The sequence below is a fragment of the Polypterus senegalus genome, chromosome 6 (genome assembly GCF_016835505.1).
Source record: "Polypterus senegalus isolate Bchr_013 chromosome 6, ASM1683550v1, whole genome shotgun sequence".
Taxonomy (NCBI): domain Eukaryota; kingdom Metazoa; phylum Chordata; class Cladistia; order Polypteriformes; family Polypteridae; genus Polypterus; species Polypterus senegalus.
Window position 1 is genome coordinate 118,581,934 of NC_053159.1, and position 26,665 is coordinate 118,608,598.

The 26,665-nt window shown below is 37.3% G+C and overlaps 1 protein-coding gene across 4 annotated transcripts in view; it reads right to left on the reverse strand.

The window, feature by feature from the left end:
* Positions 1 to 382: 382 nt before the first annotated feature.
* The window catches only part of limk1a (LIM domain kinase 1a), a 116,407-nt gene continuing 90,124 nt past the window's right edge, over positions 383 to 26,665 (reverse strand). For all 4 annotated transcript variants that reach the window (XM_039756958.1, XM_039756957.1, XM_039756960.1 and 1 more), the window contains 12 exons: positions 18,899 to 19,105; positions 18,447 to 18,552; positions 17,927 to 18,117; positions 13,149 to 13,335; positions 12,564 to 12,650; positions 12,149 to 12,280; positions 11,751 to 11,810; positions 10,907 to 10,972; positions 10,270 to 10,441; positions 4,035 to 4,090; positions 3,654 to 3,811; positions 383 to 3,094 (listed from right to left, as the gene is read on the reverse strand). In XM_039756958.1, coding sequence (XP_039612892.1) covers positions 2,932 to 3,094; positions 3,654 to 3,811; positions 4,035 to 4,090; positions 10,270 to 10,441; positions 10,907 to 10,972; positions 11,751 to 11,810; positions 12,149 to 12,280; positions 12,564 to 12,650; positions 13,149 to 13,335; positions 17,927 to 18,117; positions 18,447 to 18,552; positions 18,899 to 19,105 — 1,585 coding nt within the window. In that variant the 3' untranslated portion in view covers positions 383 to 2,931. The remainder of the gene's footprint in view (positions 3,095 to 3,653; positions 3,812 to 4,034; positions 4,091 to 10,269; positions 10,442 to 10,906; positions 10,973 to 11,750; positions 11,811 to 12,148; positions 12,281 to 12,563; positions 12,651 to 13,148; positions 13,336 to 17,926; positions 18,118 to 18,446; positions 18,553 to 18,898; positions 19,106 to 26,665) is intronic.

Sequence of the window (26,665 nt, forward strand, 5' to 3'; positions counted from 1 at the left end):
TCCATTTATACACTAAATGCGTGTGTATCCCATGGTCTTAGAGTTGGTGGGCGGGGCTCTCTGTCTTGCGTGCCCTTAGTTAGAGTTGGCAGGCAGGGCTCTGTGAGTTGGCGATTGTGGCTCTGTCTTGCGTGCGGTGAAAAGTCAACGTGGCTCAGAGGTGCATGTGGACTTTTGCACAGACGAAAGCAACTGAGGCTGTGTTTGGCAAGTTATTGCGTGCCTTGAGAGCGACGCTGGACTTGGGAGGACGGTTACAGTTGGCGTGCGTGGCTCTGTCATGCGTATCCCATGACACATTAGGAGGGTTAGAGTTGGCGGGCGGGGCTCTGTCTTGCTTGCGCTCACTGTCTTGCTTGCGCTCAGTGTCTTGCATGCCCTCAGTGAATTATATATATAGATTATCATAATATTAATTAATGATAATAATCCAGATAAATGTGGTATATCTTTGTTTTATTGATTAATCTATAGACAGCACCTTGAGTTGCATGTAAATGTATGATAAAGTGTTATATAAATAAAGCTATTATCATTATTACTATAAATCAATATTTTATGACTTGCTATTCCTATTTTCTTATATGTTTTAGCATTTGTAATTGTTCAGGTAAGACTAATTTTATTTGCAACATTTGTTAGTTTTTAAAACCTAGGTTAGTAAACCTTTAGTATTGAGGCAGCAGATAGGGAAAAAAAATGGTTACCTTATTGGAAACACATTAATAAGACGAAATGAAACTCAAGAGGTGGTACAGCCTCAATTATATACACATTTTAACCATAGAAGGACAGTGTGGAGACCACCACAAAAGTAATAAGGTAAGTTACAGAACAGGTATGCCTTGGAAAGACAACATCCTTAAGTCAAATACATCTGTGCATTTGTAAACTTCATACATATGTGGTTATATACTATATTATGGTACAGGTTAGGAATGTCAGTGAGGCACCAGTAATGAAAGTAGTATGATAGCAGTCTGGTGTAAATGTGCTGGAAAATTATGTATTACACACATGTTGTCTTAATAGGCACTAGTAGTGTATCTTGCATGCAAGCAGCAGAAAAAGGAAGGCAAGCTTTTCAGTACTAGAACGTCACATGTCTTTGTATGCACATCAGTAATATGTATCGGGATGCAGCAAGAACATACTTGGCACAAAGAAAACTCCTGAAAATGGTTGAACGTATGTATGCCTTTACAACAACAAAAAAGGGCAAGACTGAACATGCTACTCTGTTTCAATAACTCTCGATTATTTGTGCCTGCTGGTGACTTTTCTCATTCTCACAGTGTCAGCCAAAACATTTTAAAAGGAACTGCTAACATGGAGAGTTACCAGTATATGCACATTTTGAAGCAATTCACAGTGTTTACTGTACTTGTGAATCACAGAATTTTTGGATTAATGTTGATGAAAGTCTGAATGAAACATGAACATCACCACCTTTGTTTATTGTCTGCCTAAAAAAATAAGATGCTCATTATGAAATAAAAAAATATATATTTTTGTGTCTTAGACTAGGCGAATACCATATGGAACAAACAATACTGCATGTTTACACTATACCACCTAATTTGGAGATGAGCCATTCTGTACCCGTTTTCAACAGTAACCTACTGGTTGTATTATTGTGTAAAACTTGTGTTTTGCAAGTATATCATTGATATGGAGACATTTTCTAGTGCTTTTGCCAGCAGAAACTTCACTAACAATTTTTAGAAACTCTTCAAAAATAGCTTGCTATTGTTGAATATGTAATGTAATGTAGTCCTTATCATGCATGGAGTGCTAGTAACAGTAGCATAATAAACAACAATGGAACCAGAAGAACGGTTGCAAACTATAAAATAACACAAAATGCCCTGACAGTAGAATATCGTTTGTTTATCAAGTCTGTTGTATCCATTCACATTTTCATCATACATATGTCACATGACTAAGTAAAAACAATAATTTAGCTAAACAAACTTATTATTAAAAAAAAAAAAATATCTGAAACTCACTATGGACGCATATGAAAATAAATCCCCAGATGTTCTGACAGACATTCTGAGTTTTTAATGTGTTAAATGCACAAAAGTACGATACATGCTGGGGAAAGTGCTTCCAAACAGGATAAAATAATAAGTTTTATGTGTATTGGAGCCCATAGGCAACTGAGTACTGCATAAAGTGACCTAAAGATAGATCTATTTTGGATGCTATAAAGTTATAGAATCTGATGTTTCTTTGTGGCTAAAGGTGGAGGTTTAAGTATGGGGAGAAATGACACTTTGCTTTAAAAAAAATACAGATATGCAGCCTATATATATATATAAAATATTTCTGTACATATTTTCAAATAATTTACATGATAGCAAATTATTTACAGTAAACCAGCCACTAAAATCATAAATATGGAGTCGTATCCAAAAAAAGCTTCAGTATTATGCAATTAAAAAATACTTGAAAATTGAAAAGAAAAACACACATAAGCTTATACTGGCCACAGGCTGCAAAGAACATAGATATGAACATCTCAGGTAACCATCAGGTAAGTGACTCAACTATATTCGGTCATGCACGTCTCAGTTACAGATTGTACTTTGTGTTTTGATAAAACTAAGCACAAATAAAACAATCTGAAAGCAGAAGTGTAGTCAAAAGCTGCCCACGTTATTGGTTAAATAACCCACTACTTTCCTTCACATGATGAATTCTAACAGCAATGATCCTATTACTGTAATACATGTAACAAATTGACAAGTTTACACTAACATCAAATAGGCAGTAAACAACAATTTTGTGAAGACTTTCTGCAGTGCACTGTTCTGAAGGAGACCAGAGGTCTGTGTTTCTTTACCTAAACTAATGCCAAACAGCCTGTATAGCATTGCCCAGTTAGATATGAAATTCCATGAAGCCATGGTAGTTCCGTACTCCATATTATTCTGGCTGCTCAGTGTGTGTAGGGAGGCCATTCTCTGACCGTGTGTGACTCTCCCAGAAAGCCTGGTTGATCTGCTCAAGCTCAGACTTTAGAGGGAGACGAATTTCCAGGTGCAGCTTCAGGTTTTCAAGCCATTGTTCCAGCTTTGCAAAAGAGGGTCTGCAAAAGATAATAAAATGAATTGATGTGTACTGATTTATTACAACATAAGCCATCGTTCACATGACAAACATGCAGTTTAATGTGTTTTGTAGTATGACACTTCAACATTTTTAAAATGAGAATCCTGGATTCTGGTTCTCACCTTGTATATGCCTCTGAATCAAATAAGCAAAACTTGCACAGGCTCCAAATGCATTTCTTAGTTCAGTCACTAACTCTCTAATGTGGCTTACTGTTTTTGATTGAAAATTTACTGCATAGTTTCCATATACTTTTCTAAAAGTTGTTTCATTACATTTTTCTTATTAATTTGTCCCCACAAGGGAGGCTAAAATCGAATTATTTGGCTAACTTTGGAATTTTGCATCTTTCCTATTGGCCTTTGCTACTTTTCTGATTGTTACACTTGACAGACTAGTTTAGTGATGCTGCCCTCAATGGCACAAATACGGTATAGATTAGTATAGCATGTATGTTCTCAAATTATCAGTTCTCACTTTTTAATGCTTATTTATATATTATTTAGCTCACATAATTGGCCTGTTTAATTACTTACCGTTTCTCTGGATCAAGATCACAACACAGAACAGTAATTGGAAAGAATGAGACTGGGCAATCTGAAGGACAGTAGCGATCCAAGAAACCCTTCACATTCAGTCCAAAGTCCATAGTCCTGGGCAGGTAATCAGGATCAGCATTCACACGGCCAATAATCTGAAAAAACAAATAGATTTATAATAAATCATTAAAAGGATGACCATCAGAGAAGTTAGCTGAGGAACACAAATTTTCAAATATTTTGCAGTAGGCTTGTCTTGAAAGACAGAAAAGAGGTAAAATCAGTCCTTCAAACTCTGGATATGGGAATAAATGCAGGGCATACTACGTTGGCAACAACTCTGAGAACATGAATTGTGTTTTGCTTAACTGCACTCACCTCACACAAGACGATACCAAAGGAAAATACATCCACTTTTTCATCATAGCTCTGACCTGCAAAACAAAGTGATGTAAATACTGCAGTGTGCACAGTAAACTTCCATTTGACACAGTATTTGCATAGAATACAGATATTGTAAGTTCTTCAATGCTGTACACTGTCTTTATATACTTAAGTAGCACAATGAGCGTTAGTTCCAAGCCATATAATCTGCCTTTCCACCAAACAATCACTATACTATGACAGATATCCATTATCTACAGATTATTTCTGCTCTTCTCATCCTACATACAGGGAATTACTGCATACATTATGTAGTACACATACCACACAGAATATGCAAAGAAAAAATATGTTGTTTCATTTTCCATGTAGCTAATATCATGATAATGTTTTCATTAGGGCTGTACCTAATACCAGGTTTTTACTATTTGCTTGAATACAAATAGCACATTAAGATTAAATAAGACTAAAAAATCACTGTCACACTGTAAACAGCTCTCTGAAATATACTGTAGATTGATCATTGTTGCCATTTGAGTAACAATATTCAAAGTCCTGCATTGGTTTTTAGATTTTTTTGCAAGAGGTTCTGTTGTCACATATTCACTTTTTTCATTGTTGCTTCAGCTAATGTGATTTCTGAAATGAAACATTTTACTTTAAAATGTGGGTCAGGTCTAACTGGAACAATGCAGAGTGGATTTGCTTTGACATCCCGGAATCTTTCGTGGACAGACTTCAAATGTTCCTGAACCATTTGTTTTACTCCATCACAACTTGTACTGGGCAACTGGTTGTTCAAATGCTAAGTGAGGGCCTTACATTCTTCATGTGATTGTAAAACAGTTAAAAGGATTTGCATTAAATGCCACCGAGTTGGAGTAAACAGGGCTCTAGACTAACTTTTTGCACTGGTTGCACTGGGGCGCCTAACTTTTTTTCTTAGGTGCACCAGCACAAAAGTTAGGTGCACCCAAATTTTCAACCGCATCACATTTAACACCAAAGTTTTATAAGTTCACTTTATTTATTTATTTGTTTTTTTTTTTTTTTTTAAAATCGCTGTCCATATAGGCAATATTGACTTGTAAATGATTAACTAACAATCTGGTCAACATAAAGTTCTTTATTTGAAGGCAAGCACAATTCTACAAGAAAGGTAACTTACTGAAAAAGTGTTGGTGCTTAAAGTGCTTTACTGAGCTGAAATTTAAACTTAAAAAATCTCAAGATAAATTAACTAAAAAGAAAATCTAAATTAAGTGTTTTAAGGGCTTCAAACTGAACATCTCATGGCTCATTGTCTTATGGACTATCCTCCATTGCAGTCACATGCCCCTCGGGTGGCCAACTCCTGTAGTTTGGCCTTCTTGATCTTTGGCCTTGACTAAACCAGCTGGCTACACTCTCTCTAGCATTAAAATCTTCCAGACTTGGGCATGAGCATGCTCGACCTCAATGTGTCCAATAAGTATATTCACCGATCTTCTCCTCTCGGCAAGATACGACCGTACACAATGACGCATTCCTTTGTGGCGATATCGGTGTCTCCGTCGATCAGGAATGCCATGTACGCGCTGTTCGCAATTTGCACAGACGTCTTTTTTTTCAATGTATCTGCGATGACTCCTATAAATTGGGCGCACGCGACATCATTGCTGTACGTCGGGTTTACGTTCAAGCCATTTTTCTTCATACAAATTATTTCGGACTTGAATTTAGTGAAGGGAAGTTCTTCTTTTGCAATATTGTAGGCAATGTTAAACTTAATTATCATCTCAGCCTCGTCTGATGATCTGTTTGCTGCTGCCTGCCGCGGAAAGGCAGCGGGAAGAGGGGACACTTGAGCAGTGCATTTATTGCGGCATGTAATGTGTTTTATAGATGCATTGTGCTTTTTCAGCGTTTCAATTCTAAATGTATTAGAACCAGTCACAAATGCACTACTGCCGCCATGGTCTTCCCACACTCTTTACAGTAAATACAGTGCATTATATTATCGGCTTTACTGTACCTTAGCCAGGGAAACTGGTCAAGCCACTCTTTTCGAAATGTATACACTTTACCCCTTTTAATTTCAGTGGGCTCGGACTCGATCGTATGTGGCTCATTATCTAATGCCGTCTCCGGACCAGGGCTTGCTATAACTTGGGAGGTTGATGGCTCCGTGTCAGAGCATTGGTTATGATTTTCGGACGGATCAGGCCCTAACTTAACATTCTTAACGAAAAAGCTGTCAATCGTTCTTTTCATCTTCTCTCATAATCCACGGCTACATCCACTGTTTACCTGATGGGCTACTCACCTCTCTCTGTCTGACTGCATCACATGCATTTTCAAACGTACACACACGTACAGGAATATCTGGACCACGGCCAATCGGGGCGGATCCGCCTTCACTATCTCTGATTGGTTTAGACCACGATATGGGCCTAATGTGTGTCTGTTGTTGAACAACAGGGAGACTTTAAGAGTCACGGAGTTTCGTTTTTTTTCCCCCTCGAACGGCTGGTCGCACCGGTGCAACCTTTGATTTTTTTTAGTCGCACCATTGAGAAATTAGGTCGCACTCTAGAGCCCTGGTAAAGGAAGTTAAATTCTTACCTGTGCTTTTCTCATTTATAAAAGAGAATAATCACATGCTTTTCTTTCAAGCATGCTATATGAAGAATTCCATACTGTGACATCTTGCATTAGTTCATGTTTAGGAGGGTTGTGTTCTTTTTGTTTTTGAACTAGTCAAGCCCTAGCATTTGTGGATTTTACTTTTACAGAATGTTTATGAGATTGTTGGCAGAATTCTGAATGAACAGGGAATCACAAACATAAAACTGAAGAGTGTTTGCAATGCAGCCTGCATTTTCTTGGTTTGCATCTCACATAGCCTCCTCTATATTTTATGCATCGTCACTGTATTCGCTATCATTATGTCATTGCAGAAATGGGATGTGCAAATATTTTAGCAGTATGTCCACCAATCACATTTTCACAATGGAGCACAGTTTAGCTCATAAAGGACCATGTGCAGCACTGAGATGTCCTTTGCATCATGCAAACAAGTTTTAAACTTTTCACAGACATTTTCATACATATGTAGAATTTATGAGATAATGCCTCGTGATGTGGCTCAAGAACAGCAATTAAATATCCAAAACTCACATTTTCAACTATTGAAATAGGCTTTACCCATCTTGTTAATATCAACTGAGCTATTACTTCATGAACCTTTGAAGCTTCAGTGCTGCCAATTTCCCATGCAATTCTTTTTACTATGTCAAAAAACAGTTGTTTTTTTTGAGGAACACGTACTATGAAGCTCACTGCTCCCACTGTCCTTCAAGCTCTGACATTAACATTTTAATTTTCTCATTTCTATGGGATGCTTTCGTTTAAGATGGTTTAACAACAGCATTACCAAAGCCTATGAAAAAACTCGTAATCCCAGCCCACCTAAAATCCGTTCGCACCTCTCCATCAGCTTCTTTTGTGTTGTAGATGTCTCAATCAACACAAGCAGCAAGCAGCCTGCTATCCCATCTCCCCCACCAACGCAGAAAGTTCTTTCAGCTCAAGTCTGTTTACCTGCGTGTCAATTGCCGGGAGTTTTATAGGGTAAATAATATATCGTTATTCGGAATACATGCATTTCATGTGTGTTCTGTGTACAAAAATCTATGTAAACATCATTAAAACAGAAACATTTTTCAAGTTTTAGTAATAATTGACAAAATGTAGACATGAAGTATATAATGTGTGAAGCCTGAAGTCCAAATATCAAGTAAACACTTTCACAAAAGGGGCAAGTATAACAGAACTATAGTGCTTTTATTCAAGAATATAACTGCACGACCGCTTTGGTGGATCAGCAGTAAGAACTATTGACTGGTAATGAAAAGGTCGCCGGTTCAAACCCACACGCCTCCATTTTGAGTAGTGAGCTGCTCTTATTCCTACTATTATAAAATGAAAACATACAATTGATTTGAGTCTGTAACAGCCAGTGTAAATTTATGGTACTTGTAAAGGTTAGCTTTTTTTTTTTTTTTTTTTTTCAGTTTTATTCTTTCAGTCACGTTCACGCTTGCCCCAGTCTGACACTGCTGTTTTCAAATAAAGATGTGCTATTACAGAGGTGAACTCAGATGAAGACGAGGGTTCTACATCAGAGAAAGAGAACAGAAGCCCTCCCTGCAAGAAACGTCCACTCACATAAAAGAACAACGTAGCTGCACCAGACGTAAAGGCCAGTCAGTCTGCCCCATACCTTTCTTTCCACGAAACAGCACATTTTACAGAGCTTGCCAAGGTATCGCGCTGAATTCTGTTTTGTGATTATGTCTTTATATGAAAACCATTTATGTTACTTATATAAAAGCCAGATCAAATGGTATTTACCTATATTTATTTACTTATCTTCCTACAGCGTAATGTCACAAGTAAACTGCAGAGCTTCCTCTGTTTGATCGACATGGGCTTGCTCACAAAGTACCTGTGTACTGAAGTGACTGTAGCTGCAGTGGACTTTACTGTGCTCCTTGGGATTGATAAAGCCTTTGAGATTTTTTCGTATCTATCTCCTGCCTTATGTCTGTCCATTACTCCATCCCTGAGATCTTTTGAAAGTGGCTTACCATCCATAGTCAGTCGTTTGCTGTCAGTTGCACTACCAAGCAACGGAATGCTCCAGGAACAGCTGTTTTTATGCTTCACTAATCACACTGATTACAATTGATGACAGGTGGAAGCCAGTAACCATGGTCTACAATGGAAATGGTGGTCTCTTATACCTGATTGAGTTTACAAATATTGTTTAGGAGGGGGGTGATCCTTTATTAATCTCAGTAATTCTTGGTTTTGATTTTTTAAAATTATTTTGAACTTTAGCTGTGATATCTTTCACTTGGATGTTACAGATTGCATTGAGTAAGTAAAGCTGGAAAAAATATTGGTTTGTGTGTTTCCATTTAAGGCTGTAAAGCAAAAAAAATGAGAATATTTCAAAGGGGGTGATTCTTTTCTATACCTAGTATATACTCCCGGAGTTAATTGGTGGTGGGATTTAACAGATGTGGTAAGCAGAAATGGAAATATCTGTGAGGTCGATATGTAAAGGCAAAGAAAAAACTTTTGGGAGATTCTGCAGCCATGCAGTGTTGCACATTTACAGTTGTAATGTAAACAGACCAGTGTGCACATCCTCTGTGAGTGACTGTGTCTGTGGCACAGTATAAACGGGCCTTTAGAGTGCACCACAAACATGCCTCCTTGCTAAAGGTACAAGGCCTGTGGGAGCAGGTGTTACCTCAGATTGGAAGCAGTTTTGAAATAGCAAAAGGTGATTTTAAAGGCCACTCACCAGCAATCGGTGTAAAGAGGCTAATTGCATTCCTCCTTCTTTCGCACCCCTGGGTCATTATAGCATTTTAAAAATATGTTTAACTACTCAAATTTAACAATTAATACCTCATTATCTGGCCGAATACTAATTTGAATATGATATTCAGTACAACTGTAGCTTTCAATGTCATTTAATATAGAGACATGTAATCAAAATTTAATACTTTAAACACCAACATCTGCTTTCAAGGAATATTTTCCAATCCTTCCTTACTTTACAGCCTATTGTACATAGCATATATTGTACATAGTACAATTAAATTTATACTTGCATTTCTCCTCAGAACAGTAACAATGATCCAAGAAAAGACAAATACACACCAAGAAAAAGTATAGTGTGCAACACACACACTCTACATACTGTTTATACACACACACACACACACACACACACACACACACACACACAGTATTTGTAGCTAGAAATACACAAAGGGAGAAAATTAATCATGTTATCTTAAAGTAGTTTTTTTTATTCCTCAGCTTTCAACAACCTACCTATAAAAATAAAATACAAGCTTGATGAAACTTTGATTTTTTTTTATCCCTATAGTGTGAAAAGAATAAGTGAGTTTTGTATATGAATAAATAATTGGATGTAGTATTTCCCAGTACCTAAAGGATACTGTCAATATTTCCTTATGTTTGCTTGTGCTTTAAAGTATCACAGAATATATTTTTTTAAAGGCACAAAGAGCAGAATATGTAATTAAATGGAATGTTCCAATCTGGTTAGAATGAAAACATATAAGCAATGCAGTCCAAGAATCCTTGTAGTAAATCAAGCTTTCTTTATTTGTATCTTTCCCCACCTTCTCTCTTTACTCCTTACCATGGATCATTTCAGGAGCCATCCAGTATGGATTCCCCACCACTGTGTAACGTTTCTTGCGATCTCTGTTCTTCAGTGCTGGAAGTTTGTTAGTGGATAGTTTGTCTGCTTGTTTCTTGTCATCGACCATAAGGCGGGCAAGTCCAAAATCAGCTACAACAACACTCTTATTCTACAATATAAGTGAAAATACCAGCCTTTATTTGGAGAACTGGATAGACACCTATTGCTATTCATAGTATTAAGCTAAAAGCTTTACGTCAGTGAACTTCGACTGGTTAGATAAGGGTCTCAGCTTGTACCTAAACAGAGGAAAGTTTAATAACTAAGACCCCACATTAAAACAAATGTCAGTAAATGACAATCAATACATGGACCTACATACCAACCTCACATCAAGAATATGTCTGTCTCTTATCATACAGATGGCAGTTAATATTATAAATCAATATAATTAAGAAAGGATACATAAACAAGGAATGCAAAAGTGACACCTATTAAAATATCGTCATATGCTAGCAGTTATAGAGACATTACGCCACTGGTATAGATTAAACTTTATTGTTGTGCACTTTATAATGGTGTGCTCTATGAAAGGAACCGTATCAAATAAAGACTGACTAAAACTAGTACTTACCTCACGGACAAGGCAGTTGTGTGAGTTCAGGTCCCGGTGGATAATGTTCATTGAATGCAAATATGTCTGAGAAAATAACATCGCACTTAGTTACTAGTCCACATAGTTAATTCCAGAACTTGTCTGTGAAAGTTAATTTAACTTTATTTTATAAAATACCATTTCTCAGAGAAGACCTTCACTTTTTTGCAAATGAGTGAATTTAATGCAATATGTTCAAAGTAACAAGTGCAGTGGTAATAATATTAATGAGAGAAACAAATGGAACTTCACTACTGGTCTTGTTCACAACCTTCCATCTCAAACAGAAATCTTGTGATAAAGAAAGACGACACTATAGAGATTGAAGAGTGGCAACATGCTGCATGTTGATCAGACTTGTACATAAGAACTTATGTAAAGCTTTATTCACTGAGATCATTTGTGTGAACTGCCTCAGCAGTTCTAAAGGAAATATGTAAAAAGCAAACCAAATGCCAAAAACATTAATAGTATTACTGAAGAGGTCATAGAGAGAAGGTGAAGCCAAAAAAATAACAATACAGTCATTTGCCTGTGTTATATAAAAGGGACAAATAAAAATGTTATCTACCAGATTGTATGTTATTTCAAGCAGAATTCTGAGTTCAATGAGCAGAAAACAGCAGGGGGCAACAAAATACAAAATGGCTTTGCTAAGAGTGTACCACGCCACAAGATGGCAGCACAACATAAGGCTGAAAAAGTGCATCTTTTTAATACAGTATTGCTATTTTGTATCAAAAGGCAAAACCAAATAATGAATAAAGTGTGCTTTTAGTTGGGGCACTGGCCTGTGTACACATTTCATAGGAAAAAATCTCACCATGCCAGCAGCAATGTCCTTGGCAAAGCTCACCCGTTGATTCCAAGGGTACTTGCTGTCCTGTCAAGAAGATGATGCATTGTATGACAAGTCATCGCAGTACATACTCTGAACCAGGACACAGCTATGATACTGATGAACAATCTTTAAAAGTCCACTTTGATGTTTTTTGATTCGGTGTCTTTTCAAGGAAAACAAGGATACCATTCTAGATATAAGCTTTTGGTACTGCTTCCCAGTGGACTATTTAGTAGGACTTTTATCATTATAAAAAGGATAACATCAACATTGGACTTCATTCAAGTTTTTACTTGATCAATAGTTCTTGAATTTAATTCTGCTATTTGCACCTCTGGTTCATGTTTGGCTTGTTTTGCAGTTTTGAAACAGGAACTCACCATTTTTTTGATAATGTCTCGTAGTGTTCCACCTTTGATATACTCTGTAATGAAGTTAAGTCTTTTGTCCTTATAAAGAACTCCGATGAATTTTAGTACATTAGGGTGATCCAGACAGCGCATTACTTTCACCTGAAAATGTGAATTCCACAATAAATGAAATGCGATTTTAAACACAGTCACCACTTGTATTACTCTTGAGACAGAGTCTTCCAAGAAAAAAATAGTTATTGTTAAAATACACCCTAAGCAACTTTACTAATTCAGTCTACATATGATTTTACTTGAGGAAATAAGAGACAAAAGAAAGCAAATTACTGGGAAATATCATCTGAACTGATATTCCAGTAAAGGTACTGTATATGTGGAGCCACTACCATTCTGCATCTGGTCAAAATGCCCTTCTTCCACTCACCTCTTTGAGGAAAGTCTTCTGAGTTTCATCATCAAAACGAATTAACTCCTTCATCACCATTACTTCCCCAGTTTCTTTATGCGTGACCTAACCAAAAAAAAAAAAAATCAACATACCTACAAATACTATGAAACCTGCTTTATCATTTATTTTTTTTTCTATAAAGAAAATTAGACAAACATGAGGCTCAGTGTTACGCTGCTCTGCCTCACTGCTAAGGGTACCTTATATTTACAACAAAAATAATTTTGCTTCAGTGAAGTACTTCATAACACTCTTCTATTTGACGTACGTCTGCTGCTATTCATACAATACATTCTCTTACTTCTTTCTGCACAGCACTTCGATAAAGAGGCAGCCTAGTTCACTTTATACTGGAGCTTGCAGAGGTAATAAAAATGCGGCAACACTGTAGTTAACATTATTGGCATTAATAATTTTTGCTGAAGGATTCTTAGAAAACAGCTTAGTTATGTGTTAAGGTGCTAATCACAGGATATCTAAGAATTCTTTTGCTAGACGGTCTACATCGTGTTCTGTTGTAAAATCTTTGCATACATTCACTCAGTTAAGAAGATCCTTTACCTTGATAGCCTGGCCAAAGCAGCCTTTTCCCAGCACTTCACCATGTATGAGGTCTGAAGGACGGAAAATACGGTGTGTCCTACTTGAGACAACACGCAGGGATTCTGAACGGCCAATATCTTTCTTCTGTGAGTGAGGAGAGCCTGTATTACTAGCACAGGGCGACTTGTCAATGCTGCAGCTCCTCCTGTGTGAAATAAAACATATACAGGAAACTCCTCAATATATTTTTTTTATGTTTTAACACTTTCTCTAGTAAATACAGGCGGCAAGGTGGTGTAGTTTATGGTGATGCTACCTCTCAGGTCCAGAACACAGAATCCCAGCTGGGTCATTGTCCATATGAAGTTTCCACTGGCTGAGGTTAAGCCAGTTACCCTAACAACAAGACAGTTACCATGTACATTCCCCTTCACATCTGTCTAAGCTACTTTGCCTCAAAAAAATGAATCATCAGTTGACCCAGACCACTGAGTCACGGTGTCTCATTTTAACATCACAGATGTTGTGCATTAATGGAATGCAATTGCTTAGAGTTCACAAAAAGCTGCATCATTCTTGCTAGGCTCCCTTATTGCATTATGAGTGTATTAAAGTGCTCCTCTTACATTAGGAGAATCAGACATTGCTGCAACTGCCCTTAAATGTTGGCAAAAACATATTATGTTTTATGCATGTACACCCACACCATACCAAAACTGAATGTAGCGCCTCGACAGTCAGTTAATGGCTTCTAGCAACACAGAAATGACAGAGTAAAGCTTGCCTGAAATATTCCTGACCTCCTGGTCAGTTCTCTACATGATATAATCTGATGAAAAAACAAAAGATTTCTTCAGTGCAAATACACAGCATTGGCCCTCATAAAATGTACCTAAATGCAGTCTGTACATCATATTCATCACTTCTGAGGTTTAATATGTTTGACATGTCAATGCACATTATAATAATGGTTTAGTGATTTGAATTATTATATACACTAGACATTAAGCCCGTTACAATAATGGGTGCTTGAGCAGTAGTGCATAAACATTAGTAGGAGCAGTCTATATTAAATGGCAAGGGACCTTGTATGTGGCTGTAATATGCGTCACTGTATTGTGTGCCTTTAATTTTCCCTCACAGTAATACTGGTTTGTATTTCCGTAAAATGCCTGTAATTTTCTCTGACAGTAATACAGTTGAACCTCGGTTTATGACCACAATTCGTTCCAAAACTCTGGTCGAAACCCGATTTGGTCGTGAACCGAAGTAATTTCCCCCATAGGATTGTATGTAAATACAATTATTCCGTTCCAGACCGCATAAACTGTATGTAAATATATATTTTTAAGTTTTTAAGCACAAATATAGTTAATTATACCATAGAATGCACAGCGTAATAGTAAACTAAATGTAAAAACATTGAATAACACTGAGAAAACCTTGAACAGCAGAGAAAAGTAACACTGCAAGAGTTCACGCTATAGTGCTAGTAACCGCTTGTTAAAAACACTTTTTTTTAATGAGTGTTAAGCACAGGGAAAAAATGAACATTTGAAAAATCCATAATTTAATAAACAACCAAGAAAAGTAACATTGCAACAATGTACGTGCGCGCCTGTGTGTGTGTCTCTCTCTCTTGCACCTCTGTGTGTGTGTGTCTCTTGCGCGCGCCTGTGTCTGTGTGTGTGTCTCTCTCTCTGCACAGGTAATGCACAGGGAGAGAATGAACATGTGCGGCCCCGCGCATGCGCATTTCACCAGAAGACACACACACGGGCACCTGGACACACACAGGGGTTTTATTAAAGAGGATGAGTCATCATTTAGCTGATTTGGCTGCATTTCCCTTCCTGATCAAGGGTGTCATCACTTCCTCTGAAATATTGCATACATAAGGGTCAGAGTTGCAATAAATATAAACACATCCTCCTGTCAGATTTTATTTCATAAATCCCAGCTTTTGCGGGGAAAGCTGTGTATGCACATTTTGAGCCTTTTTGTGCATACTCAAGTTTTAGAAATCTGACCCCCAGATCTGTGTGTGACATTCATATTAGGCTAAAGGATTATTTCAGTATTTCTTCAAAATCAAATATTACTTTGTCACATAAAATTGTGTTTTAAAGTGAAGGATTTATACTTTAAAAAAATGAAATTGCTATTGTGCTTTAAAAAGGAGGCTAAATAATACCAAAGTCCAAACATGAAATAAAAAGCCATACAACTTACTGAATACATCCATTTTGAAGCAGCAAAGAAAACAGACCTTTCATGTTTCTGAGGTATGCTTATGACAAAAGTTATCTTTATGTAATCATTTTTATTGTGCTGGTATACCTGGTGCAGCTGGTATCATGATGCACATTTGCTCTTCAGTAGTTTAATAATAGCTAGTGACAGTGGTTGAGCACATGGGTAGCATGCAGTTAAGTAACTAGAACTGTGGTAGTACAGTCTCTTTTTAAAATCGCGTTGCTTTTTTTTTTTTTCTTCTTAAACTGACATGAATATGCTGTTTGGGAATATGTGTGCAATCTCAAGAGGCAGATCAGTATTCACTTGTTTTATACAACTTGCCAGAAGAAGCCTAGACCAGATGTAATGAAAAATGTAGTGACACATATAAAGTACAGAACTCTGAATTCAGCAACATGGAGTACAAACCAGGAAACAGTCCGGGATGGGTCACCTTTTCACTGTCGAACACTTGCAAACACACATCAGCACACACTCTGACTGAACTAATTTAGAATCAAAAACAGAATTACAATGTGATGTTACACACAACCATGACAGGGAAAGAATCCATTAAGAGACACAACACAGCCTGAAAAACATTTAGCTCCTAGTCTACCAGTATTAACAAGCCATCTTCTGAGAAAAACACATAATCTGTCTTCCAGATGTGCCTTCAATGTTAGGACCATCAGAAAATAAAAACAGCGATTACACACAAAATAGTGATGCTCTGATCTAAATCGGCCAATTTTTCACTACAAAAGACTTGCAGTAAATTGGCCAATCACAAAAAAACTATTGTTTGCAGCATCTGCTTTTTTTTAAGCTTTATTATAATTTAGTTGCAATGCTCCTTTACAAGAGGAATTATGGTAGTTGAGCTTTCACACATCTTTCTGTAAACAGAGCAGTTAGGCAGACTTTACCAGAGGGAGAGAGAAGACTGGAATATTAGTTTTCACATTAAAGAAAGTGGAGTAATAAACTGAGAAAGAAGGAATTTGAGGAGACTCCTGTGCAATTAAACAAATGTTGAGAAAAGCTACCTTAGGGAGTTCAGACTGTTTTATTTTCTTAATTAATTAAAATGAACACTGCTTGTCCAAGTTTGGATGGTGAGCAGGCTTGCATTAAAAGCAGTAGGTTACATTTTCATTCAGAAGAAGATGAAGAAGAATTTGAAATTGCTCCTTAGTAGTCAATAGGCTCCTTAGCCTAAAATCTAAATTTGTCCATTTTACTTATAAACCTGTTAAGCATGTTAGGCTTCTTGATAAACACCTTATGAGCATAAGATAGACTTGTGGCTCCTTTAAAGGTTTGTATTGTGTTTACTTTTTGTGTGTGTCATACATTAGATGTATTGGTTAGAAATAAGTGCTGCATAATTAAAATGATAATCCATACTTATAATTATACCTCAAGAATTATGTCTAGCTGGTAAACTGAAAAAAACAGTTACAGTTAATGATTGAAACTAATACATGCATATATATTTACTTTTAAGTAGTGTTTAAACTACCAATCTCAAATAATTAACTGTGTGAGAATATATATATTTTCTTATTATAAGATAAGAAAGTGACATGTTTGCCACTGATCACAGCTATAAAGTTGTTTGAAAAAGTTGCTGCAAATATGCACTTGAGTTTAGACTCTTAAAACAGGTTCAAATATTCAGTTCAAAATATTACTTGGCGCTGCTTTTGGCTTTTCTTGTCAAAGTGTCTAAACTGATACAAGGGCAGCTCACTGTATTGCTCACTGTATTTCATACTGGCTCATTTGCTTTCATTTGTCTTCTCTGATACACCATATACTGTAGATCTGCAATCTGTCGTACTTTTAAACTGCTTGAAAGAAAGTGTTCTATTGACTCAGCTGGAATGTCAAACAGTTGAGGAGCATCCATTGCAGGTAACTTCATCACCTGAACTGGCGTATAGCATAATCCGCTGCACCAGTTCTTCAATGTTTTCAAAAATAGTTTCATTGATATTGTAGTCTAAATGGGCTGTCAATCTTCAATTTTCTCTCTGACATACATGATAACTTTGGCAGAATCCATTTCATCTGCAGTAGTAAGCATTTTTCAAATTAATTCTTGTGCTACCTTATTTACTACAGTCTCTTGCACTGTTCCAATCCAGGTGGTTCCTCACACGCTATCAGCGCATACTCCCAACCCCTCTCTCTCTCTCTCTCGTGCACTCGTTAACATATTGAATTAGGCATGAGCAATCTACAGGAGACAATTCACCAATCAAAACACAGTTATGTGTTTGACAAGTGAAAGTGACAGTTTTATATCAAGCCATATTTCATGATGTGTTTGGAGGAATATTATGGACAAATTAAATAAATAACCAACAAAAAATATTTTGTGACACATTAATTTATGCTTAAATTTTGCAGTACTTTTATTTGCACATTTATTTAATATTGTCCAAAATAGTCCTCCATATATTAACACCCACCTAACTTATTAAAATATTTTGTCCTCAAAATAATTTCCAAGATATATTTTTTTTCACATCAAGAAAAGAGGATCTTACGTGATCATACGAGAACCGATAGTTCCAGCGTCTGAACGTGGTGTCCGCTCTACTGGCCTCATGGGACTGCACAGGTCAGAAAGTGGACTTACTCCATCAACTTCTTCCCCTGATCCTGAATCTGAGTTATGGGGATCATGCTCGATTGTTAGCTGCAGCAACCGACTTGTTTCCTGAATAAGCAGGTCAATCTGGAGAGAAAATATGAACACTGAGTTATAATTGTAAAGCCAAATTTGAATCCGTGGACATAAAAAAAAAACAACCACACACAACTGATGAACTACAGCCTAGTGGCTCAATGGTGATTCTTGTACTTTTCAAAACAAACATTTTGGAACTGAGCCAGGCTATTAGCGAAGCATTTTTATCCACAAATCCATTTTATTTTATGACACTAAACACTAAAGATTTCTTTGTACAACACATGGTATTGAAAAGCTACTAAAGTCGCCCTTCCTTATCATTCCCAGGAGTTTCTGGATCAGTGTACATTTATAGTTGCATGGTATCTTTATACCTCATCTAGTGGTACGTTTTTGATTGGAGTGCCATTAATCTCAAGAATCCTATCCCCAACATGAATGGAGTTCTTTACATCAGGGCTGATGCAGTCTGGATCAACTCTGCCAGAAACAAGAAAACACATTCAAAGAGTTTAATACTGTATATTGTGTTGAAAAGCTCACTTGCACAGCTGAACTTGTAATACAGTAGTTAAAGCTAGGACTGAACAGATGGATATACCCAGTTCTGGCACAGATTCCCTGAAATTTCCCTGGTCAAGTCACACTGTCTCACTTCCTTGCCTTTGTTAAATAATTCCACATTGTCTTATTAATTGAAGGATGTGGAATCCAGAGAGAATACAAGGTAAGATATAAACTAGCTGTGTGTTTCCAAAACTGTTGTTTTAGCAACACTAAATCTAGACTTGCTTCATGTAACCCCACTCCATCCATGCCGACTTACTCCTTTACTCGTACTGTGCGATTATGATCTACTCCACACCCTCCCGGACTGCAGCTCTGATCAACAGACACTGAGAAGCCACGTTTTCCATCAGACGAAGCAGGAATTGATACCAAAGTGACTGTGTGAGGAATCCGAGAGCATGGTGAATCCGGAAGAATCTGTTCTATGACTGGAGTCACAATTGTCTGGTAGTAACAGCGCCCACTATGAGAAGAGAAGACACAATTACTAAAGAGGGCAACAGATGATACTTTTTATTTAAATGGGCAAAGATACAGAGTGAAGAGTGAGCTTAATGTATTGATTAGTTAAGACAACAAACAATAACATGCAACCAGTGATGCAAATAATAGATTAGTATTAATTAAGACCACTACATATCCTAAATATTCTATACAAGACAACACAATCAAAATACCCTGAATAATACAGCAAGCCAGAAGGAAGTGTAATGACAGAAAGATCTTCTATAATTGAAACTATTTAGGGCTCATTCACTGCAAGTATGGCTCCCTATTTCTATGCTTACTATACCATGTGTATTATTGTTATTCTGTCATATTTACATTGTAAAACTAACACAACAGAGGGACCCTGAGATTTGATCGAAGTATAAAAATGCAGTAAGTTGCCTATTATATTGGTGAATTTGTTCCATTGTGAGAGGATTGACTTTTTGTCATTTGTGGGGACTTTACTGTTTAAATGTGAAGGCACTTTTTAAATAATATCATGATAACAATGAATGTGTCTCTTTGAAGCGTTATTTATGAAACAAGCAGTTGGAGATTGTTAAATAATACAGGATATTCTAGCAGTATGTACAACTGGGCGTAGGACATAGTGGGCATTGCCCATTCTGCTAGACTATAGTGGCACACTAGGCCTGCTAAGAAAGCAGAGTTAACAGGATTGTAGACATCCAGCTGCGTCTTTCCCCACTTGCATTCCAAACTAAGTGAATGAACTCCAGCTTGTACCAGGATCTGCCTGGACTTCATCTGATAACAAAGGTGTAAATAAAATGTTGAGCTGACTCTCCAAAGGCCTGTCTCCAAACTTCTTGAGCCACAATTTTCAAAAATGGACTCAAGCAAGAACAAAGAGCTATTACACAAGGAATGACAACTCTTACGGACAGAAGAACTTGTCGATGAGAAAACACTTATTTTTGTAACTGGAAGTAACTTTAATCCAATCAGGAGAAGTTATATATTCACTTAAAATTCCCTGCAACAGTTTTTGGGACATTCTCAGTCTCTCTCAGGTGGATCTCTCAATACATGTTTTTGTATTTATAAGAAGGATACAGCTGTACTTTTAGTTTGCAAAATATGGACCACCTCATAATTTATACAAGTATGTATCTTTCTCCACATGAACAGTTGAAAGTTCTGTCAAAATATGTAGATAAACTGAAAATTGTTCATAAACTAAAAAAAGAAGTTTTATTTCTTTTGCTACATCACCCAGTCCTAGCATACAATACTATTCCTAATCTCTAATGTGGTTGATTGTGTTTGCACAAGCTAAAGTGCCTTCTGCATACAGTGCCATGTTTATCAGATGCACTTGTAATGCCTTCGTGTTGTTTATCTGTATCTTATACATCTTCCTCTAACCACTTGCCAAAATGAAAAAAAATCTGTTATCACTTTTGACTAGCAGTAGTTAACACTGCAATTGACTTTGGTGGTGTCTTTATGTGAATATTAGATCTTTACAGTTGATGATGAATATATGACATCTTGTGGGATCTGTACTGTTTGAGGTCTTAATCCCATCTGTGTGCAAAATGATTTAATAGGTCTCCTGTATGTAGAAGGGCTGCAAAAAATGAACTTGTTTTTAATTTATATTATATTCAAAAACAGAACATTACAATGGCATGCTACTCAATTAAACATATAACATTTAACTCCCACCCAAGAGAAAAAGAAGAGAGACACAAGAAAAAAACACTACTTTTTAAAAACACGATAAAATAGTTTATTGGATAAGGGAGTCACACACAGGCCCAGCCTTGTTTTAAAAAGTTTTGGTTGTATTCTGATACTGAATTTTATTTTTTTCTGATTTGAGATAATATAGAATGTTTCTTCCTCCCAAGTTCTTGAAAGTGGGCTGAGATGCTTCTAGTTGTACAAGAGAGGTCTGCGTGCAAGCAGTGTGGTATAGTCTATTACTACTGACTTTAATGCCATCTGGGAGTCCACCAAATATCGCTGTTAATGGATTAGGAGTGATTGAGACATTGAGTCAGTTTAAGAAATACGTGAGGAGTTTTGTACAAAATTGGTGTTAATTTAGTGCATTCCCAAAACATAAGGCCTAGTGATACTGGAGCAGGATGTCAACACTTATTGCCTTGGGTACATTTTGGATACATTTAAATAAGATAAATGGGATCTGTAAAAGACATTTAGTTAAACTGTGAAATGCTTGGCACATATATACAGTGGTGTGAAAAATTATTTGCCCCCTTCCTGATTTCTTATTCTTTTGCATGTTTGTCACACAAAATGTTTCTGATCATCAAACACATTTAACCATTAGTCAAATATAACACAAGTAAACACAAAATGCAGTTTTTAAATGATGGTTTTATTATTTAGGGAGAAAAAAAATCCAAACCTACATGGCCCTGGGTGAAAAAGTAATTGCCCCCTTGTTAAAAAATAACCTAACTGTGGTGTATCACACCTGAGTTCAATTTCGTAGCCACCCCCAGGCCTGATTACTACCACACCTGTTTCAATCATCAAGAAATCACTTAAACAGGAGCTGCCTGACACAGAGAAGTTGACCAAAAGCACCTCAAAAGCTAGACATCATGCCAAGATCCAAAGAAATTCAGGAACAAATGAGAACAGAAGTAATTGAGATCTATCAGTCTGGTAAAGGTTATAAAGCCATTTCTAAAGCTTTGGAACTCCAGCGAACCACAGTGAGAGCCATTATCCACAAACGGCAAAAACATGGAACAGTGGTGAACCTTCCCAGGAGTGGCCGGCCGACCAAAATTACCCCAAGAGCACAGAGACGACTCATCCGAGAGGTCACAAAGACCCCAGGACAACGTCTAAAGAACTGCAGGCCTCACTTGCCTTAATTAAGGTCAGTGTTCACGACTCCACCATAAGAAAGAGACTGGGCAAAAACGGCCTGCATGGCAGATTTCCAAGACGCAAACCACTGTTAAGCAAAAAGAACATTAGGACTCGTCTCAATTTTGCTAAGAAACATCTCAATGATTGCCAAGACTTTTGGGAAAATACCTTGTGGACTGATGAGACAAAAGTTGAACTTTTTTAAGGTAAATGTCCCGTTACATCTGGTGTAAAAGGAACACAGCATTTCAGAAAAAGAACATCATACCAACAGTAAAATATGGTGGTGGTAGTGTGATGGTCTGGGGTTGTTTTGCTGCTTCAGGACCTGGAAGGCTTGCTGTGATAGATGGAACCATGAATTCTACTGTCTACCAAAAAATCCTGAAGGAGAATGTCCGGCCATCTGTTCGTCAACTCAAGCTGAAGCGATCTTGGGTGCTGCAACAGGACAATGACCCAAAACATCATGTGCTCCCAGCTCTTAAAACAACGACAAGCAGAACACGCACCTTGCCAGCAGCAGCAAGCCAGCAGATGATCCGACTGCTACTCCTTAGCGTGCGTTCAGCCAAACAATATCCCCACCACCCGTTCACAACGCAAGCGGCAGAGATGCGAAGCGGCAGAAGGACAGTTGCTGTACAGGCTTTTAAATCATCAACGCACAGTTCGAAAAGCAGAATATGCAGCTCGTCAGCAGCAGCGACAAGCCAGTGGATGATCCAACCACTTCTTAGCATGCGTTCAGCCGCCCCCCTAGTGTTCAGTACTGTTTTTTGACTAACAGACTCTCCATATTCATATTTAATATGTTATGAATGGACAAGCTAGACTCTCTTACAACTAATAAACAGTCCTTGCCCTAAAAACATTCAAACCTTTACTCCCCCTTCCCATTTTTGTGAAAAAGCTTTTTACTGGGCATTTATTTCAATACAGGGGGGAGGGTTGAGTTTCAAATTTGGCTACATATGAAATCTGAAATTAAAATTGGTATTATTTATATTTAAATGACAATGTCTAAAATTATTTTCAATTTCACTAACTCACATTAGGAAAATTTACAGTTGTTAATCAACCTGAGTAGCAGAAGAAAAACCATGCAGGCACAGGGAGAAAATACAAAGTCTATACAGGCAGCCCCCAGGCCCAGGACTGATGACAGGACTCTGAGCAAGGAAGGTAACAGCAGTAGCCACTGAATCACAGCACCATCCACAATAATACCAGGAAACCTCCAGGGACATTAATATTTTGGTCACAGTACAATAATATTTTGAATCTTTATATTATATATTACTAGGGGGCTTTGCCCCCTGCTCGCTTTGCTCGCCAGCCACCTGGCCTGCGCACTTTGCGTCTTTGCCGCTCACGTATGTGGATTTCACTTTCAACAAACAACAAATCTTTTAATTCTCACGGATACGCCTCTTCATTGGGAAGAAACCTACTCTTCGATGTTCTGTTATTTCACAGAGTAATAATTTCCATTTGTTTGCACTAATGCGACCTTTACTATCATTTTTTTGAGACTTTCGAATTTTAGTACTTTCATTATCTCTAACCTATTCTGCATGTGTATCATGCCAACATTTTTGAACCTCTTTACGACATTCTACTTTGTCATCTATTCTTTGTCCTTTATTTCCGGCCCCGGGCGTGGTTAAATCTCTTGGCACTAAGTCTTGCCTCGCGGGAAAGTATCTCTCTGAGAAAGTCACATCTCATCCCAGGATTTTTTTTTATATAATAGAGAGAAATAATTAAGTATATTTCAATGTTTATGTTTCTACAATGTATTGCAATGAGTGATTCCCTTTTACTCGACTGAACACATGTTAAAATCATATTCCTATAGGCAGAAATATTTCCACCCATTACACCTATTAGGAAGAAACTCTCAACTCAATTCATCCCACTTAAATCATTCTTTAATTATGGAAATGGATTTCCAGTACTGCATCTCAGCCGACTCCACAGCAAAACTGAGACTACTCAGCTATGATGCATATTGTCTAAATTCATCTCTGTCTGGGCCATTATGAAATTGACAGTTATGTTTATAGTAAAAGTTTCACATTTAAAATACCATATGAAGAATTACAAATTTGTGTTTTTAAACTTTAACAGCCTGACATTTTAACAAAACATTGTTAAACTTTCACACACAAGCTAGACATAGTGAGCAGTATTCAGTTTGCAAATACTGATATAAATTCCACATTAAGTACATGTGCTGGGGTTCTTTCCTTTTACTTTCCTTCTTTTATCTTTGCAGCTCACGATAAAACAAAGTTAATAAGGCTGCATAGGGTCCTATCTCTAAAACAATCAAAGGAACTGGTTAAATATGTCAACATTCTTTCTTTTAGTTATAGTAAATCATGCACTTGAGGTCAGAAATTAAAGGGAAGCACTTCTTCACAAGAACAGTCAGAGGAACCTGGAACAAATTATCAAGTCATGAGGTTGAAGCAGAAATCCCAACAACTTTTAAAAGTATTCAGATTTTGGAAAAAGTAACCAATGGTTAACCAAGCAAACAAGACACAGTGAATGGTCTTGTGTCATTTGTCAAACGGTTTGTTACTACAAAAGCAGACAACAAAAAAAAGTAATTTTTTCTACATTCCAACAGATGTCGCACCACACATTTTAGCACTGCTGCATATATTATTATACCTGTATACTGTACTGCACAAAAACATGCAGAAAAAAGCAATCCACTGAGCATGAATGATGTATCACAATGAAGCAAAAATATTGCAATACTCTACTGCAGTGGTCCCCAACCTTTTTGACATCAAGGACCACTTTACCAGAAGCAATTTTTTTCACAGACCGTTGGGGGTGGGGGGCTTAGGGGTTTGCCGGGCTGGGGTTTGTGGGGTGATTATGGGCAGGTTCAAAGGGCAGTTTTATATACAATTTACATTACATTTCTATTATTATTAAGTTATAATTTAGTAATAGAAATTATACAGCTTATCATAATGCAGAATCAGTGAGAGCCTTGAGCTTGTTTACCTGCAACCAGACGATCCCATTTGGGGAAGATGGAAGACAGTGACACGCGAAGTGTGTTGCTCATTTTCAATCTACTCCGTAATCTCATTTTGGTTGCTGTCACTGCAGAAAATGCTGCCTCACAAAGATAGGATGTTGGAAATGGAAGCAGCTTCAATAGCTTCTTTCGCGTTATTTTAATCTCCTCCTGTCTACACGTTATGCTGACGAGAATTTTTCTCAGCATTTCCTTGCGATGATACACTTTCAGGGTGCAAATGATACCCAAATCCAATGGCTGCCATGCAATTGGTTGGGAGGAATTCAACGCGAACATTATCTAAATGCGGAAGCATGTTGTGGGCAGCACAGTTTTCAATCAGAAGTCAAATCATCCTTTTCCTCTTCTTCATATTGTGAGGTTTCTGAACTCTTTTGGGATCCCCCCCACCCAACGGGAACGACACACTGAAGTGCATCCCAAAGCGCAATTGCTGCGTCTGTGTAATATTGTTTGTCCGTTACCGGGGCAGGGCAACAGCAGGCTCACATTGTGTTGTCCCGTTGACAGAGGTCCCAAGAGAGTTTAAAAACCTCAAATTTTCTTGAAAGAGTGCCGCATTAATAGGAATGTTTCTTGAATGAGCATCACTGAACCACATAAAAACGGCTTTTTCTGTGTCTTCAAATGCGGCAGTTCGCATATGTTGGCAACCCGAGATATTTCTTCTTTTTTGCATATAACAAAGACATATGCATTGCATTTGTCATTCCAACAGATTGCACATCACACACATTAACACTGTTATCGTTTTTTCGTGTCTACCGTTTCTATAGGAGGGTGACAATAACTTAAATTCCAATGGATGTTTTTCAAATGTTTGACAAGCAATAAGCAAAATGCATCAGTGAAAATCACAGAAAACAAAAACAGCAAAAAAAAAAGAAAAGAAAAGAAAAGAAAGAAAAACAAATTTACAATGTTTCTGTGTGGGGACTGTTGTGCAAATGTGCACAACTGAGCTGCGACCACAGAACTAACTGCTCTGATGATGATTCATTCAAGCATTTCAAGGTCACTTTGTTGTAATGAAAGCATCTGCTGGTGAATGTACTTCGTAGTAATGAGATTTCTATAGACTCGTGTCATATGGGGAAACTGTCAGAAACATAAAAATACTTTGTTGTTATATTTTCTCTCCTCTCTGCGCCGCTGCAAAGCCCCGTCCGCCTACCGTTCTGAAAAGTGTCCACATGAAGGGGCAGCCTTTTTGCTGTAGCCCTTCAATGAGTGAGTCTCCATTGCCGGCAGTTCTCTCGCTGTCCACTACCGGAGGTTGGGGACCCCTGCTCTACTGGATTGATTTTTTTCCCTCATTTTTTTCAATTGCCCTCCACTTTATGATTTTTTGAGTTATACCACAAAAGTCGAGTATCCCTAAAATTCTAAAATCTGAAATGCTCCAAAATTAAAAATTTTTTGAGTGCTGACATGACGTCACCTATGCTGCCTCTATTTTTTTTTTAATTGCTAAGCATATGTGAACATTATATGTGAAGATTCCAAACTTTTTTTTTCATTCTGAGTGTGGGGGTGGTCTGGTCCCCTGTGAAGCATTTAGCACCACAAAGCTAAGTTACATGA